Source organism: Myotis brandtii, unplaced genomic scaffold (genome assembly GCF_000412655.1).
Source record: "Myotis brandtii unplaced genomic scaffold, ASM41265v1 scaffold250, whole genome shotgun sequence".
Taxonomy (NCBI): domain Eukaryota; kingdom Metazoa; phylum Chordata; class Mammalia; order Chiroptera; family Vespertilionidae; genus Myotis; species Myotis brandtii.
This window is the reverse complement of record NW_005359478.1, coordinates 5,572,454-5,590,355: the sequence shown is the minus strand read 5'-3', so window position 1 is coordinate 5,590,355 and position 17,902 is coordinate 5,572,454. Positions and strand designations below refer to the sequence as shown.

Sequence of the window (17,902 nt, the reverse complement as noted above, 5' to 3'; positions counted from 1 at the left end):
GGCCCAGCCCCAGCGCCCCAACAGCCCCTTCTCGGCGCCGAGTGACAGGCGGCGGGCGAAGCTCGGCCCTTACCCGACCCGGAGACTCGGCAACTTGGAAGCACAGATGTGCAAAGCGAGCCCGGGGCGCTCTCCACGGTCCCTGCTCTCAGGCGGCTTACTCACCGGCTCGGACACTTTCCTGTCCCTTTGCCGCAACCTCCCCTGCCTGGTCCGCCCGCCGCCTCCTCTCCGCCTCCGCCTCTGCAGCCGCTAGCGCCGGCAGGATGCCACTCCTCGAGCTACTTCCTCCCCGTCCCTCGCTCCGTTCAGCAGCAGGAAGCGGTCCTGATCTTAAATAGTTCCCCTGGAACTCACTTATTCTGCCAAGAGGTTCCGGCGCGGCTCCGGAAGTAGCCGCTCTCCTTGCATCCAGTTCTTTCTATCCCGAAAATGACTACTTTGCGAGTTCACCGCCGAACTGGCAGTATTTGAATAATGAAGCCTCCTTTAAAAAAAATAAAAATAAAAATCTTTATTGTTGAAGGTATTACATATGGCCCCCTTTCCCACCCATAGTCCCCTTCCAGTCCGCCCCCCCTTCCCCCCCCCTCACCCCTTCGCCCCAGGCCTTCACCACCCTATAGTCTGTGTCCTCAGGTTATGCATAAATGCATAAAGGTCTTTGGCTGAAGCCCCCCACATCGCTCCCTTGTTTTCCCCAGCTGAAGGCAATAGAAAGACGAGCCTAGTCACAGAAAGCTAGGAATTTTGATTTATTTGTAGCAGGTGAGTCTCCTGTAGGCACATAGATGGATGCATGCACAGATGGGGTCGACAAATATCTATTAGGCCCATACTATGTGCAAACTGCTGAGGACACACAGCCAAGTCAGAAATGGACTCCACCGCGGAGATTTCCCACACTTTAACTTTCAAAATACCAGAGTTTTATCCAGGATTTTAAGGCTATATGTCAACTTGCCCTTTCACTTAATATTAACCACCAGACACTAACAGAACACTTCTGGGGGTGGGGGGAACTTTTAAATTTGTTATTTGCCTGATTTTTCCACAGCACATAGCCACGTGAGTTTTACTATATATTTAGAAAAAAAATAAGTGGTAGGGTAGGGGGGATACAATTTCAGTAATATCAGTGAAACACTTGGTGGTTTCCTAATAAATATACAGGTTAAGCACAAATTAACCAGATTTTCCTTTAACGGTTCTTCACTCGGGATCTTCAAAGGTTTGTCCACTTGGTTCTGAAAGAGAAAGAATACCTTTTGCTAGTTAGCTTGTAGTGGAGAATGCATGGCCTTTAGGTCTAGACACCCATAGGTTTAAATCCTAGTCCTGTGACTGACTAGCTTTGTGATTTTGGTCCGATTTCTTGGTGCTCTGCCCTCAGCAAACTGTATATTCTGATGGGAGGAAACATTCTAGTGCAGTGGTTCTCAACCTTGGCTGCACATTAGAATCACCTGGGAATCTTTTTAAAATCCTGATTTCTGGGCCTCATCCTCCGGAAATTCTGTTTCTTTGATTCACGGTCAGGGCACATGCTGGGGTTGCGGGCTTGATCCCCAGTGGGGACCATGCAGGACGCAGCACATCAACGATTCTCTCAACATTGATGTTTCTCTCTCTCCCCCCTTCTCCCTTTCTGAAGACAATAAAAATGTTTTTTAAAAAAGATATGGGGAGGAAAGAAGAACTTGGAAACGCGGGCAGAGGCCTTAGTATCAGGCTGATATTAAGATCTTATCTTAGCCCTAACCGGTTTGGCTCATTGGATAGAGCGACGGCCTTCAGGCTGAAGAGGGCATGTACCTTGGTTGCGGGCACATCCCCAGTAGGGGGTGTGCAGGAGGCAGCTGATCGATGTTTCTCTCTCATCGATGTTTCTAACTCTCTATCCCTCTCCTCTCTGTAAAAAATCAATAAACAATATATTTAAAAAAACAAACAAACGCTAAGCAGGAAAGCCAAAGGATTTCCTAGGTAACAAATACAGGGGCTCTCCTCTTCTGTAAGCTGAGGACCAGGTCCAGGGCTTAATCATGAGAGTAGCAGAGCCTCAAAGAAGATTAAACTCTCAATATTGGCAAGTCTGCTATGCCCAGGACAGGGTACTAGTTGGGAAAGAGTGGAACCTTAACAATGGGATGGAGACATCTGGCAGAGTACACACAGGACTGACTTCTGAAGGTGCTGGAACGAGGGGACAGAATACAAAGTTGAACAGGGGAGACTTAATTCGAAAGCACTCTCCTGGGATGGGGATCCAACCACCATGGCAAAGATCTCAGGAGATAGTACAAACATGCTGCTAGAATGGCTTCCTAAGCATGGAGAGTGACGGCCCATACTACATGAGGTCACGATGCCAGGATTACCATGCAAGGCAGTGGAACAAGGGATTAAAACGTTACAAAAAAAAAAGTGAGCAAGCTAGAGTGGATATACAATGCAAGCCTGGAAAACCCAGAAGGCAGTTAGAATCCATGCAAGGGACCAGAGGGCACATTCTTTTGATACCCCATCCCATTGCCCACCCCTCTCCCCTTTTAAAAATCCTCTGTTTTGGATCTTAAATAACTGAATCAAGAGAGAGAGAGTTTCCAAGTTCCTTCCACTCCTGCCATAGTTGGCACTTGGGAGGTCTCAGGAAATGCCACTTGGTGACCACGACCATAGCCATAGGTGAAAGATCTCCCATAGACTAGAAAATTAAGCTGCCCATTATAATTACTGTCTTTCGTCGTTTTTAGACGGCATCTTCATATTTCTGGAAAACTCTTCCATTTAAAGACCAAAGATAAGCTACCAATGGGCACACCTTACTTTTAAATTTTATTTTTTTGTTGTTGTAAAACAAATATAGACCGAATTACTGAAAACTTACAAAATAAAGAAAAACCCCCCGCACGCCACCTTCCGAACACAGCGATGTTAATCATTAAGATTTTAATCGTCTCTCTGCGTCTTCCGGGCGTATCCTCGCACCTGGCATTTTGACTCGAGTGTACAGCGTTAGCGTCCGGGTGAGTCGTCGCCATGGTAACCGCGGAAGCCGGGGATCCCGGGAGCTGAGTGTACTGGGTCCGGGCGCCGAGGGCCCAGGTGGGCGTTTGGGGAATGGCTATCTCCCAGCCGGGCAGCTCGGGCGGGTTGGCGGGGAGGGAACTTGGCGGAGCGGGTCCCGCCTCGGGGATCCGGGAGGTGCCTGCGGGATTCAGGCCGAAAGGCGAACTCTGGTGCCCCCTTGGCAGGGCTGCCGCCCCCTATCCTCTTCCTCAGGCCTTCCCTTTGCTTAGCCCTGGGGACCTTCCAGAGCCGGGACAAGGGACTACATTGTAAAAAATCCAGTTGGTTTAAAAGACCCTTGAGCGCTATTCCTCCACTACGACCTCAGGCTGCCTTGACTGCCTCCTCGCTGTTTGTTTATGCTCCTCCTGTGACCCGGTTGTCCTTTTCTCCTCCTTTTAAGACGCCTACTCTTCAGTCCTGAAGGGTCACCTCTTCTGGAAAGCCTTTCCCGGACCTGCCAACTCTGAGTCTACTTGAGATGTCCATTCTCTACTCTCAAACACGCTTTGCTAATCTCCATTCTGTCCCATATCTCGGTCATTGCTGATTTACCGAGTCTTCCCCACTGGACGGTAAAGGCCAATGGGGCAAGGACCATGACCTATGTGGTTTCCTATTGTTAGTGCCTTAGCAGCCTCAAAAGAGTTCACACTCGAGAGTTCAAAGGAAAAGTCATGGGCTGTTCTCCACACTCGGTCAGCAAGGCAGAGCAGTGCTGTTCTCATTTCACAATCGCGTGTTGCCTGAGGCCACAGTTACCTCAAGGTTCCACAGCGGCAGATCCACTTCCACCTTCACTCAGTGGTTGTTGGTGAGTTTAATTCCTCTGGGCTGTTAGACTGAGGGCCTCGGTTCCTTACTGGCTCTTGGCTAGAGATTGCCCATGTCTCTCTTTCTTTTTTAAAAAAAATATATTCTATTGATTTTTTACAGAGAGGAAGGGAGAGGGATAGAGATTTAGAAACATTGATGAGAGAGAAACATCCATCAGCTGCCTCCTGCACACCCTCTGCTGGGGATGTACCCGCAACCAAAGTACATGCCCTTGTCTGTTGTAAGTGAATTATGGAAGTGACATCCCATCACATTAGAATAAAATCACTATATCCTGCCTTCTTCACGAGGAGAGAATTACACAAAGGTGTGAATACCAGGGTGCGGGGTGAGGGGCTTTGGGAGCCATGTCAGAGCTGCCTACCCCATGGAGTATGACTGTAATTTAATCACTCTAACTACTATATACTATCTTGTGCAACCATGTCACAGTTTATGCTCCTGTTAATGGGCACTGTTTTCCCCCCACCCAGGCTTTTTGCTCTATGAACAGTGATGCTACAAGCATTCTCACACATCTGCAGGGACCATGCCCCTCTTCTCTGTATCATTCCCAATTTAATATGTATTATGCCAGAGTGAGCACTGTGACGACTTCCATCTGGAATTAATCCTGTCCTTTGCAAATTTCCATAGCACTTCCTCTCATGTGATACTTACCATCTATCACCTTTTATTACACTTATTTTGCACAGGTCGCCTTTTTCCTTTAAAAAAAAAACTAAGTTGTTTAGGGCAGGAAATAAAGTTGATTCTTCTTCATAATTTACATAATACCTACACAGCACTTAGGATATTAGTAAGCTTTCAGTAACCATTACTGAGAGACTGAATTCTGTCTAAACATCAGTGCCTAATTTTTTAAGGTCTTCATAATCTGACTCCAATGATGCAACCATTTTTCACTTCTCCCCAGTATGACCCATGGTTAGGCAAGTGGGTTACTCTAACATCCTCTTTCAATCTTTCCCCAATGAGTCTAGCCTGCATTGCTCTCTATGGTTCCTATTGAATTTACTATGTATAGCACACGTTCAGCATTTTAGAATGTATTCAGGCAGTGCATCGACTGTATTGACTTCTGGTAGGTGCACAATAAACTTTGTTAGTTGAATGGATGAAATATTTTATAATTACTTTGAAGCCAGTTAAGAATTTTCATCCCATCTATATTGTCAGTGGACTGAATCAATCAATCAATAAATACCAATTTGTCTGAGTAGATTTTTATTACTTTTTTTTTGTTTCAGGTATTTTTGGAGTTAATGGATCTAGAAGAACCCCAAGGCTCAGAGAGTTCAGAAAAATCAGAACCTTTCTCACAGCAAGAAGAAGAAGAAGTTGAAGAAGGAGAAGAAGAAGAGGAGGAGGAGGAGGAGGAAGAAGAAGAGGAGGAGGAGGAGGAAGAGGAAGAGGAGGAAAAGACAGGCCTTCTTAATCCTCTCTTACAACCTGTTCTCACAGGGGATATAGAAGGTTTGCAGAAGATTTTTGAGGATCCAGAGAACCCTCTCTATGACCAGGCTATACAGCTCCTCTTGGAAAAAGACATTGTTGGAAGAAATTTGTTGTATACAGCTTGCATGGCTGGGCAGAGTGAAGTGATTAGAGTTTTGGCAAAATATGGTGCGGATCTGAATGACAACACAGCCAGAGGTATTTTGCCTTTTCTCTCACCAGTATTACTTATGACTACCTAAAGGTGGATAAATAGGATGTGCCTGCTTTATATTTTGCATATATAATGTATACACACATAGATAAGAATGTACGTGTGTGTATACGCGCTGATACGGTACAGCACAGTAGTTAAGAACACAGACTTCACTATTTGCTGTGTGACTTGGGCAAGTTACCCAATCATTTTGTGTCTCTCTTTTTTCATCTGCAAAATGGGGCTAATATTGTATTTTCCTCATAGGGTGTAACAATCAAATAAGGTAATTATAAATATCACAGTCCTTGGTACATAGTAAGTTGTAAACAGTAACTGCTCAATAATATTATTGCAATGACGATCTTGAAGAGTGTAGTCCGTTTGGCCTGACCGTCTTCATGCTGTTTGTCAGGTTATACACCCTTACACTGTGCTGCCGCCTGGGGTCGTCTGGAAACATTGAAAGTGCTTGTGGTGGAACTGGATGTTGATATAGAAGCTCTGAACTTCCGGCAAGAGCTAGCTCGAGACGTTGCTGCTCGGTATTCCCAGACCGAGTGCGTTGAATTCCTGGACTGGGCAGGTAAGGACACCCACAAGGTATCAGTAAGCTGACTGGTTCATTTGTATGTATGCTGTGCTTCCATCAAAGGTCAAAAAGCCATACTAATATTTTGTATATGTCATTTCCGCAGCCCTGTAGAATATGGCTTAGAGATTTGCATGCATACAAACATCGGTTAAAAAATTAGTAAATATCAAGTTCATGGCATTCATTTTATGTAGTAATTTGCACTCATGCTTTTAGCAAGCATTTAATAAATGCTCACTGAGCATTGTTGTAGGTACAATTGGTTGTTCCTGCCCTCTGGACATTTGTTGGGGGGGGTTGATAAACGGTAGGTACATATCAGTAATAAGATCAGCGAGACTATGATGAAGGGTTAAAAGCAGCAGAGCAGATCATCATACCTGCTTTGAAGTGGACAGAGGTCATGAAGTCAGAGCATGTTGGAGTTGAGCTGGGCCTTGAAGAATGGGTGGGATTTGAAAATACAATAGAAGGAAACGGGCATGAGCTAACTCCAAGAGCTGGGAGTGAAAGTGGCCTGTTTGAAGGACAGTGACAAGATTGCTTTACTGGAACGCAAGTCCTAGTTTGCACAGGTAAGCTGCAGAGTAATAAAAGCATAAGTACACGGGCTCTTGCCTCAGATTGCTTGAGTTTACATAGGGGTATCTCCACTTGAAACCTATGTGACCTTGGACCCCCCCCCCCCAAAAAAAAAAACAAACACAACAACACTCCACCCATTTTTGAAGAATGACCCATAGTACTTAAGAAACACAATCCAGGGACAGATTTTGCTGTTACTTTTCTGAAAAGAAACAGTTTGAGGCTTATGGGTGCGGAGTTTTATTGTTTTCCTGTCCCTAATATCCATCTGTTTTGTTTGGGTCCTTACATTCTCAGGGGAATGATACCTAACATTTCCTAGTGATGAAGATAAAAAAGGTGCTAATACTATCAACTCTTATTCTGTTTCCAGACCAGTGATAGAATTGTAAGGATTGTGGCTTCAAGTGCACGTAGCTCTGGAATGTCAGAGACACAAACTATTCAACATTTCATGTTTGTTTAATTCAGACTTCCACGTGTATAAGCCACTTCCATTCCCTGTTCTAGCGATTAGAGTAGGAGGCATCTGGAGAGGTTTAAGGGGTTGAGGACTCCCTAGCCCAGAGAGGCCTCTTCATACTGCTAAAATTCCACTGTTAGAAATTTCTTTGGGTTTTCGAGGTTTGGACACTTTTTAAGTGTTCAAGAGTCCTCCATTAAAAGAAAAATATATCAGCTTTCTCTGAGCAGGAATTAGTTGATAGTTCAGAACTCCAAAGGCATGGAACAAACATCTCTGGAAATGTGGGTAGAGTTGTGCTAAGGAAGCATGGAAAGGAGGAGGAGAGTCTGGAAAGTAGAACCATAAATAAACTTTAAAAGATATTTTTATTGATTTCAGAGAGGAAGGGAGAGGGAGAGAGAGATAGAAACATTAATGATGAGAGAGAGACATTGATCAGATGCTTCTTGCATGCACCACACTGGGGATCGAGTCCGCAACCTAGGCATGTGCTCTGACCGGGAATTGAACAGTGACCTCCTGATTCACAGGTCGAGGCTCAACTACTGAGCCATGCCGCTGGGCTATAAATTAACTTTTAACTCACAATAACCTAAGATGGACACTATTGCTTTCTATTACTTTGTAAAGACTATTTCTATTTCAAGGATTATTTTTTTCTAAATATATATTTTATTGATTTCAGAGAGGAAGGGAGAGGGTGAGAGAGCTAGAAACATCATTGATGAGGGAGAATCATTGATTGGCTGCCTCCTGCACACCCCCTACTGAGGATAGAGCCTGTAACCTGGGCATGTGCCCTTGACTGGAATTGAACCCAGGACCCTTCAGTCCCCAGGCCGACGCTCTATCCACTGACCCAAATCAGCGAGGGCCAAGGATTGTTTTTTAAATGTTATTGTAGACAATATTACAGATGTCCCTCCTACTCCCCCCTCCTTAAGTCCCCTCTACCCAGCCTTAGATCTTGCATATATTTCTGGGATTTTTCATGTTTTTAATCAAACTTTCTGTCCTAGTCTTAGATCAGTCTCCCAGTATTTGTTGGAAGATATGGTAACCATATTGTTAAAAAATTGAGATAGCCGAGCAACAAAACTCAGAAATTTAAAAAAAGTGTTGATACTCAATTCATCATTTATTATACTAAAAATGGAAAAAATAATATTAAAAAAATTAATCTGTTACTTGATACTTGCATACTATTCTAGCAAAGGGCATCTGAGATGAGAAATTAAGTTTTCTTGTGGCCATAACATTTGCTCAGGAAAGCAAGAAAAGTCACAAATATTATTTAAATTGGAGATTTGTTAAAACACTAAAGATTCTAATTTAAAGATCGATTAATGATTTGTAATGTGATGCATTAAAAAGAACAAAATACTTAAATCTGCAGTAGTGACTGTGGGCCGTCTTTTCCCCAGTACGTTAGAAAGTATGGATGCCTTTTCAGCTGAATAGAAATATCTTTAACTTGGACTTCTTTGCAAAATTTCAGTAAAGAATGTGGCAAAAAAATGAGAAAGGCTCACAGAGAACCATTTTGAACCTTATACGAGTTCTCTTCTAGGCGCTTTGCGTGGTCTCCATTTTGGACAGAACCACATTCACATGTTTTTGGTGTTCTCTGGTTCCTCCTCGGTTCTTGTACTTGAGCTTTCCGTGCTTGAATTTCTTAGACGAAGGACGCTGGGCCTTCCGGTCCAGGTACTCACTCATCATGGATGTCGTGGCCAACAGTTTGAAGAGTAGTGTGTCTATGTCATTGATGGACTGGCTTTCTGGTTCATTACCAACTGTGTCTATGGAGGCTTGTTTTTTCAGCTAACAGGGGGAAAAGCGAATGAAATTATAGGTTGTTTTCTTGCTGTAGTTCAAATTAAATTTTCTGGATAGCTGTACTGAAACACCACACCTTACTGATTTATATGAAAGAAAGGTCATTACAGAAAACAGGTCCGAGGGCAGAAGAAATGCTCTTTTGTGTCTGCCCCTGTGAAAGATGATAATAACCATTATCATCATCAACAAACATTTAAAAAGTGCTTTTTATGGTCAGAGCATTCTGCTGGGAGAAGCTATTTGAATATTAGCAAAATATTTCCCTTTACTAAACAGCTTCAAAGTATAATGCAGTAACATCAGGGTCATTTTATAGCAATATGTTTATTGTAAAAGTCAATGAGCTTTTAAGATTGCCTCAAAATATGGAGTCATCGGCAAAGTGGGAAATTAGTTAAAGAGTGCCATTTCCCAGAGAGTTATCCAAACTTTAGACATTAGTTTACAGTCCATTTAAAAAATACATGCCAACATTTACATACTTAGCCTTCTTAGATAGATCTGGAAGGAATCTAACAGATATCTTATTTCACATCCTTCATTTTATTGGTGAGGCAGCTGAGAAGGATCAAATGACTTACCTCTGGGCCCAGACAGGTAACTTCATTTCCTGTATGTTCTACTCATTGTAGCTCATTACTTTCTTGATGCATTTTCTAACTTGAAAGGGAGGGATTGTACTAGGTTATTTTAAGGACCTTCTAATTTAATACTGATTTGTTGAGCACCTACTATATGCCAGACACTGTGCTAGATGCTGGGGGTGAATGGCAGGGACTGCGGGAGATTGCAAAGAGGAAAAAGACGTCGTACTTTCCTTCAAAGAAGCTGGTAATCTTCTCTTTTAAACTCTGATATCCTATGACTACTACTATTTGCATCACTAACTTACCTCTTTCTTGTGTCTCTTCCACTTCATCCACAGGTAATGCACAGATAAAGCAAGCAGGATTAGAGAGATAGCTTGTCCTAAAATACATATGAGATATACAAGACTCGCAATTACATCCATATTAATAAAATTGCACCATAGTTTGTCCATAGGGTAAGGTAGACAGTGAGATGGAGAAGGTTCAACTTTTAGATAAAGCATTTCTTCAGGAAATATCTCCCATCCAACCTTAGCCCAGATAGTTCCATCACAAATGCAGGAATTTTCCTTCAATAAGCAGGCACACAACAGAAGAAACATCAGGGGTAGTTCTTGAATGGACATCTTTCTCAATTGTGATAAAAAAAAAAATCTATGGCCAAAACTCTGATCAGAGACAGAGCAGGGATGCCCTGAGTACTAGTTAAGAAGAACACGGAAGGTAGTCTTTCTACTTGGGAAAATAAACACTGCTGATCATTGTGACATCAGCAGTCAGTGATTCATGGACAGAGTCAGTGACATCATAACCACATTGGAACTAAAAGGTGTTACTTAGCCAGTTACCTGGGGATACTTTTTCTTGCTTTATACTAGAATTATTTAAGCTACTTCAATTTTATGAAAAATGAAGACTTTACTAATGTCTTGCTAGCTAATTAATTAAAACTATAATCATATTAATGGAGTTTCATGGAAACAATTTACCTATATCCCTTCCAACCCTTCTCAAGTATGGCTGTTTTATATCTGCTTAAAAAATATCTGTAGCTATGCCATTTTACACAACCTACAATCGCGTCTGTTTTTCACTCGGAAATATTCTTCCTTTCAAATTAAGCAAAAAAAGTACCTATACCTTTTAACCTATGCCCATTAGGTAGTGGGTGAGGGGTGGGGAATTTGGCATGGCAGAAAGCTTAGCTGAATTAGAAGTGAATGTGGACATTTAGCTGAAGGGATTTCGAAGCCAAGTGTTGAAGACAGGACCTGGTTTCTTTCTGTTGCTCCGAGTAAAATGTGAGAGGGGTAAGATAAATTGAGGAGAGAACCTGCTATGGAAAGGAAAACAAGACTTGATGTTTTGGGAACTTCTCAGCCTATCGGGATCGCAAAACTGCTAACACGAGGAGATTCACTGTCAGGAAGGTGTGCTCTGGAGGGAAAGCCAGGGGTGTGGCCACCCCATGTTCTGCTGGTGCTGAGAGCTCAGGCTTAGGGTCCCCGCAGCCCTCTCAGCAGAAGTCAGGCCAGAAAGGAGATTGTCCAGGAGGACCCGTGGCGGAGCCTCTAGTGTAATGGAATGACTCTGTGACATGCAGGGAGACTCAAGGATTTTGTGGATGTTATACCAGCAGACACACTGCCAGTTTGGACAAAGGGACGAAGAAAGAACAAAATGGAAAAAGGCTGCCAGGCCCCCCAAAGTCTACACGCCGGAACTGACCGATGAAACTATTCAGCTGCAAAAGCGTGCTACGGGTCATGAAGAGGGAAGGATGGCTCTGCTGGAGCTGCAGGCCGAGGGGGGAGCCTTGCTCTGCAGAGGGTTATTCCCAGGCCTTGACACATAAGAGTTTGCCACGTGGGATTTTGAAATTACTAGGGACGAGTGACTCCTTTTTTTCTTCTATTTTCTCCCGTTTTGAATGGCAGTGTCTACAACTGTTACTCGGTGCCTGTCCCATCCCTGTATTTGGGGAGTACAGAACGTGTTTTCTAGTTTCAGGGGTCTCCAGATGGAGAGGAATTCTACCCCAGGGAGGAAGGGTCATACCGAAGTCTCACCCAGGTTTAGATCAGCGGTTCTCAACCTTCCTAATGTTTCAACCCTTTAATACAGTTCCTCATGTTGTGGTGACCCCCAATTTCATTGTTACAAATTGAACATAATTAAAGCATAGTGGTTAATCACAAAAACAATATGTAATTATATATGTGTTTTCCAATGGTCTTAGGTGACCCCTGTGAAAGGGTCGTTCGACCCCCAAAGGGGTCGCGACCCACAGGTTGAGAACCGCTGGTCTAGATGCTTTAGATGATGAGATTTGAGATGTGTGAGCTGATGATATTTTCAATGAACATTAGGACATTAATTGATGCTGTAATGGGTTGAGACTTTTGGATGCGGGGATGGGGTAAATGTAATTTGCATGTGGGATAGCTGTGAATTTTGGAAGGCCAGAGGGCCCCAAATGCTGTGCTGGTTGAGTTGTTATCTTTCTTGAAATTCAATAAAAACAAACAAAAAAAATCTCCTCCACACAGTCCCTTTCAAGCTCTGGGTATGTAACAGTCCATTACAAACAGTTGAGCACATTTTTTGGTCTTTGTCTTATTTGTGTACATCTTTCTGCCTATTCTTTCAGCTGCAAGGCTGGCTCTGAAAAGATATATCGCAAAGGTCTCTGCCACTCTTACAGAATCAGAAAAGGGACCAGGGAGACTCTTCAAAGAAGACAAGGTACTACATTGTGATCATTGTTTGTTCTGAAGTCTGAGATTTTAGCCTTATAGCTTGAATTTTATGCTAAAGTTCCAGAGGTAGGTGGCGGTCCTTACTGCTCTCTTCTTCCATTTTCCTTCCCTCCTCCCCTTCTTTCCTTTCTTTCTTAATGACTGATAAGAGATGAACTAATACAAAGTAATGAAAGGCAGTGCCCTCGGCAGTCCCGGATCTGTTTCTTGCTTCAAAAGTGTTTGGACAGAACAGACCCAGGGACGCCCCTTCTCGCAGCCTCCGGCCACCCTCCTGCGTCTTATCCAGTCACCACCATCAGCACCACCTCCGGGACCAGCCAACACACCGGCTTCTTTTCTACCTTAACCCCTTATCACCGAACAACCATGAGCTCCCAGATCCGTCAGAATTATTCCACCGACGTGGAGGCTGAGGTCAACCGCCTGGCCCCCCTGCCTCTGCGGGCCGCCCACACCTACCTCTCTCTGGGCGAGATGGTGGAGATGGGCGAGATGGCGGAGAAGCTCCCAGCGTGGTGGCCGCACTCTCTCCCAGGACACGCTGAGGCCTCCCCAAGGTGAGTGGGCAGAACTCAGGGCGCCAAGGAAGCCACCTGTGGCCCTGGCCTGGAGAGGAACCTGACCAGGCCCTGGTGGACCTGCAGGCCGGGGTTCTGCCCCCGCAGACGCTCAGCTTTGAAGTCCTGCAGAGCCACTTCCGGGTGAGGAGGTGAAGCTCATCAAGAAGATGGGCCACACCTGGCTCCCTCCGCAGGCTGCGGCCCCAGGCTGGGCGGGCGAGTGGCTCTAGGAAAGGCTCAGCCTCCAGCACCACTAGGAGCCTGTGGAGCCCGGAGGCCTGTGAGGGGCCCCTCTGCCTCCCCTGGGGTCTGGCTTTTACCTGAGCCTCTCCCCGAAACTACTGGCCATTCTTTTAACCACCCTGAAGCCCTCTCCCATGCATTGGACCAAACGAAATAATAAAGCTTTTGAGGGAAAAAAAAGTAATGAAATCATATTAAAGAGTGACATAGAGATGTACTAAGTAAATATCTCACCCAACAACATGAATGAATCTTAGAACTGAGTGAAAAAAAATGTACCAAAGACTACATAGATTTTTACAAAGCTCAAAAGCAAGCAATATCAAGCTATATTGTTAGGGATGCCAACATATGGGGTAAAACTATTTTAAAAGGAAAGCAAAGGTATAAGCCTCTTGGATGTGGATGGGGGGGGGGCGGCAAGCTCAAAAGCAAGCAATATCAAGCTATATTGTTAGGGATGCCAACATATGGGGTAAAACTATTTTAAAAGGAAAGCAAAGGTATAAGCCTCTTGGATGTGGATGGGGGGGGGGCGGCGGTGGGTCAGGAGGGGCACAGAAGCAGGGTTAATAGTCCTGCAGGTGTCTGTCTGCATCTTCTATTGTTTGGAGAGGTCCAACGATACTCATTACTTTGCTTCAAACCAGATCTGCATCATGTAGTTTAGTGTATATGAACATATCCAGTACATGCGTTTATTAATGTGTCACCGTTTACATAATGGTATAAAAGATGCATAGCTATAAAGATAGCGTGCCATACTGGCTGCGTACTGAGTGCTGCGTGTGGACTAGTGCACTGCTTTTTGGAGAGGTCCAACGATACTCATTACTTTGCTTCAAACCAGATCTGCATCATGTAGTTTAGTGTATATGAACATATCCAGTACATGCGTTTATTAATGTGTCACCGTTTACATAATGGTATAAAAGATGCATAGCTATAAAGACAGCGTGCCATACTGGCTGCGTACTGAGTGCTGCATGTGGACTAGTGTACTGCTTTGGATGCACACACACACACACACACACACACACACACACACGATATACTCAGGGTGTCAGGAATGTGTTTTGGTTTTGTTTCCTGCATTTCTCTGCAGGATGTGCTGAGAACTTTCTTGTGACTTTCTGATGAAAAGAATGAGAGATTGCTAAAGCATAGAGGTCTCCAAGTCTGGGAACGTGATTAAGTTACACATTTCACTCGTGGTTTATAAAGCACTTTACAAGATCTCTTATGAAACCAACAAAGCATAGGCAAGATTAAGCTCATAGAGTCATGAAGTAGCCACCACTTTTTCAGTACTCAGTGGCCATAAATGTTACACATGTAGCTGTATTGGGCAATGCAGACACAGATGATCACAGAACGTTCTGGTAGGCAGTGCTGGTATAGAGAGATACAGAGTTTTATTTTTCAATAAATAAGTAAATTTTCTGGGTCTGTCTCTAGAATAACATCCTCACTGCATGCCGTATAAGAAGTGAGTGGTTGGAAACCCAATTGGAAGCTTCGATCAATGAGATTTTTGAGCAGAAACAACAATTGGAAGATATTGTGACTCCTATCTTCACAAAAATGGCCACACCACGTAAGTTTGGGATAAAAAGTGGTTTGAATGTCAGAAATATGGTGACAGAAGGAGACTTGACTGTGGGTCAACAAATGCAACATACAGATGATGTATTACAGCATTGTACACTCAAAACCTATACAGTTTTATTAACGAGTGTCACCCCAATAAATTTAATAGAAATCTTAAAAACTGTCTTCGTTTGTGTTTTATATTGCAAACTGATTAAACGGACCTTTAAAAATCTGCTTCCTTTCAGGTCAAGTGAGAAGTCCCAAATCTGTAGCCTAAGCCTTGCTCAGAAAAGAAGCCAAAACCATGCCTTCTACTGAACAGACACGTTATAAAAAGCCACATTTTCTTCTAGCATTTGTAAAGTCACACCTATTCATGACAACTGAGGTTGAGAACATAGATGTGGGGTTTTATAAAAATGTTTAAGTGTGAAATGTGACCACCCTTGTTCTGTTTTACCTTCGTCAGCGTGCTCACGTCCGGACTCTGACCTTGACTGCTCCCCTGGGTGCAAGCCCCTGTGAGCTCCACCTGCTCCTTCCAGAGAGCGCTTGGGTGTGAGTCACTCACACAAACCATAGGGAAGCTTTAAAAGCTGGTTAGAGAATCTGATAACCTTCTGTGTAATGAGGCAGGAAGTTTCCGTTCAGTTAAAGAATTCTTTTAAGAGAAGACATAGTGGCTATTTCCAGAGGCAATTTTTTTCTCCCTCTCTCAAAAGGAAGTTATGGGATGTCATTCTGGAGCAAGGAACTATTAAAAGGAGTTTGGATCAGGATCCTCAGCTCATACAACTATTACTTTTTATGTTCAAATTAAGATTTACCTGTAAGGTGGGATATAGTCTCTTAATACACCTTCTTATTTGTCTTTAGCCCCATTCTGTCTTTGAATTAATAAGCACAAATATGTTTAGTTTTATATTTAGATGTCTTCTATTCTGTAGGATTGGCAATGCAGCTATAATACCTGGACTCCACGTCAATTTACCTTCTGTTTGTTTTTTTTTTACATTTTCTAGATTTTAAATATCATAGTTGGTTTCATATTAGTGATTTAGAATATTTGGAAATTTTTTTTTCCTAGTTTATCCAAAAGCCCCTGATCTACTACTCTATGACTTTCTGGAAAACTTTTACAAAAGAAAATATTTGTTAAATATATTTTATTGATTTTTTACAGAGAGGAAGGGAGAGAGATAGAGAGTTAGAAACATCGATGAGAGAGAAACATCGATCAGCTGTCTCCTGTACACCCCCCACTGGGGATGTGCCCGAAACCAAGGTACATGCCCTTGACTGGAATTGAACCTGGGACCCCTAAGTCCGCAGGCCGACGCTCTATCCACAAAGCCAAACCGGTTAGGGTGAAAGAAAATATTTTTTAAAAACCACATTTATTTGTTTTTTCTTATGAGTTTCTCTTTGTCACACCCTGAAAGCTAGTTTTTATTATAGAGGCAAAGGAAAAGAAATAAGCAATTCAGCAATTCCATCGCAGCTGTGGTTTTGAGGTAACACTATTTTAAACTTGTCTCTCAAATGTTAAAATTTTGAGATCTTTTTTATGTCTGAGCGATTCAGTTGCCTTAAGCAATAGGACAGGCAGTACCCCTCACTCCCGTCTTCAGTAGATGCCGCGGGTGTTTGGGGAGGAATAGAGAGAAGGAGCTCTGTGTTTGCTCTGTTCTCTCCTGTCTGTGTGTTGTGAGAAGTCCATTACCTTTAAGCACTGCAGTAATTTGGGACAAGCCCTGGTGCCATGTTTGCTCTCTCTAATTCTATGTCTTCTGAGCCTTGCTCTTGAATATGACATTGCTCTCCAGGCATGTGGTCTCCGTGACGAGGAAGGACTCCCGAGCCTCACTGCAGAGAATCTAGGTGAGGCTGAGGCACTTCTGGAGACTCCAAGATAAAATTAGCCCCTCTCTCCTTTATTCACCTTTTAGTCATTATCCTCAGATATGTGTAGCTTTCGATCCACTTGCTAATGCTGACTTCCTGAAACTCTCTGTATTGGCACTTTATGCCCTTAATGGTTTCTTTACATCAAGCATGTCAAACTCAAAGGCTAACACGGGCCAAATAAACGAGGTTTAAGTTTATGTGGGATGGGGAAACCCTATGAGGTAAAATAGAACAAGAAATGTAATCTCCCCTGACCTGTTTGGCTCAGTGGATAGAGCGTCAATCTGCGGACTGAAGGGTCCCAGGTTTGATTCCGGCCAAGAGCACATGCCTGGGTTGCGGGCTTGATCCCCAGTAGGGGGCTTGCAGGAGGCAGTCGATCAATGATTCTCTCTCATCATTGATGTTTCTATCTCTCCTCCCTTCCTCTCTGAAATCAATAAACAAATACATTTTTTAAAGAAGAAAAAGCTTAAAAAAAAAAAGAAACGTAGGTTTACTTTGATAGACATGCTGAATACAAAGGGCTGAAATAAACGAGTAATTGTTAACATAAAATAATAGAACATTTTAATAAAAATTAATCTTTTTTCTTGAACGTTAACTTACCAGACACTAAATAACTGCACAAAAAGCGTAACACAAATAAACCTATTTTTCTTGTTCTCCAAAAACGAAATATTTCCTGTTGCGCACACCAATCAAGCCAGTACAAGACTAATGATGTGCCAATTGGCTGCTAAAATATTCACTGCTGCCCTGACCAGTTTGGCTCAGTGGATGGAGTGTCGGCCTGCGGGCTGAAGGGTCCCGGGTTCGATTCCGGTCGGGGGCATGTGCCTTGGTTGTGGGCACATCCCCGGTGGGAGGTGTGCGGGAGGCGGCTGATTGATGTTTCTCTCCCATCGATGTTTCTGGCTCTCTGTCCCTCTCCCTTCCTCTCTGTGGAGAATTGGTGAAATATATTAAAAAAAATAAAAAAAAATAAAATATTCACTGCTAGTATTAGTGGAGAGGCACATAAGGGAAATGAATGCAACACAATTATAGTAATCAGTCATTAGCGAACATTGTAGTTTGTTATTAATCCTATATAATAAAAGGCTAATATGCAAATCAACCAAACAGGGGAACGACCGGTAGCTATGATGTGCACTAACCACCAGGGGGCAGACACTCAACGCAGGAGCTGCCC

The 17,902-nt window shown here is 43.4% G+C and overlaps 3 protein-coding genes across 10 annotated transcripts in view; 1 reads left to right on the top strand and 2 right to left on the bottom strand.

Annotated features, from left to right (window-relative positions):
* The window catches only part of KLHL20 (kelch-like family member 20), a 32,712-nt gene extending 32,378 nt beyond the window's left edge, over nt 1–334 (bottom strand). For 2 of the 5 annotated variants that reach the window (XM_014540896.1, XM_014540898.1), the window contains exon 1: nt 166–334. The gene's annotated coding sequence lies outside the window, so the exon portion shown is untranslated. The other 3 variants (XM_005867670.2, XM_014540899.1, XM_014540897.1) reach the window with 2 other exon arrangements.
* Nucleotides 335–2,989: 2,655 nt separating this feature from the next.
* ANKRD45 (ankyrin repeat domain 45) lies at nt 2,990–15,945 on the top strand. 3 transcript variants are annotated; one of them, XM_014540890.1, is made up of 6 exons: nt 2,990–3,108; nt 5,160–5,565; nt 5,979–6,149; nt 12,292–12,386; nt 14,665–14,803; nt 15,045–15,945. In XM_014540890.1, the coding sequence occupies exons 2-6, from the start codon at nt 5,175–5,177 to the stop codon at nt 15,074–15,076; spliced, it is 828 nt and encodes a 275-aa protein (XP_014396376.1). In that variant the 5' UTR covers nt 2,990–3,108; nt 5,160–5,174; the 3' UTR covers nt 15,077–15,945. The 3 variants fall into 3 exon arrangements, with proteins under 3 accessions (XP_014396376.1, XP_014396375.1, XP_014396377.1); XM_014540889.1 differs by having other exon boundaries at nt 14,665–15,945; XM_014540891.1 differs by lacking the exons at nt 12,292–12,386; nt 14,665–14,803; nt 15,045–15,945 and adding an exon at nt 11,245–11,780.
* Nucleotides 8,099–17,902, bottom strand: part of LOC106726336 — a 10,616-nt gene continuing 812 nt past the window's right edge. Inside the window, exons 2-3 of one of the 2 annotated variants that reach the window (XM_014540895.1) lie at nt 9,944–10,020; nt 8,099–9,033 (exon numbers count right to left, since the gene is read on the bottom strand). In XM_014540895.1, the coding sequence (XP_014396381.1) occupies nt 8,776–9,033; nt 9,944–10,020 (335 nt within the window). In that variant the 3' untranslated portion in view covers nt 8,099–8,775. Of the gene's footprint in view, nt 9,034–9,943; nt 11,249–17,902 lie in introns of those variants that run through there. The other variant, XM_014540894.1, reaches the window with a different exon arrangement.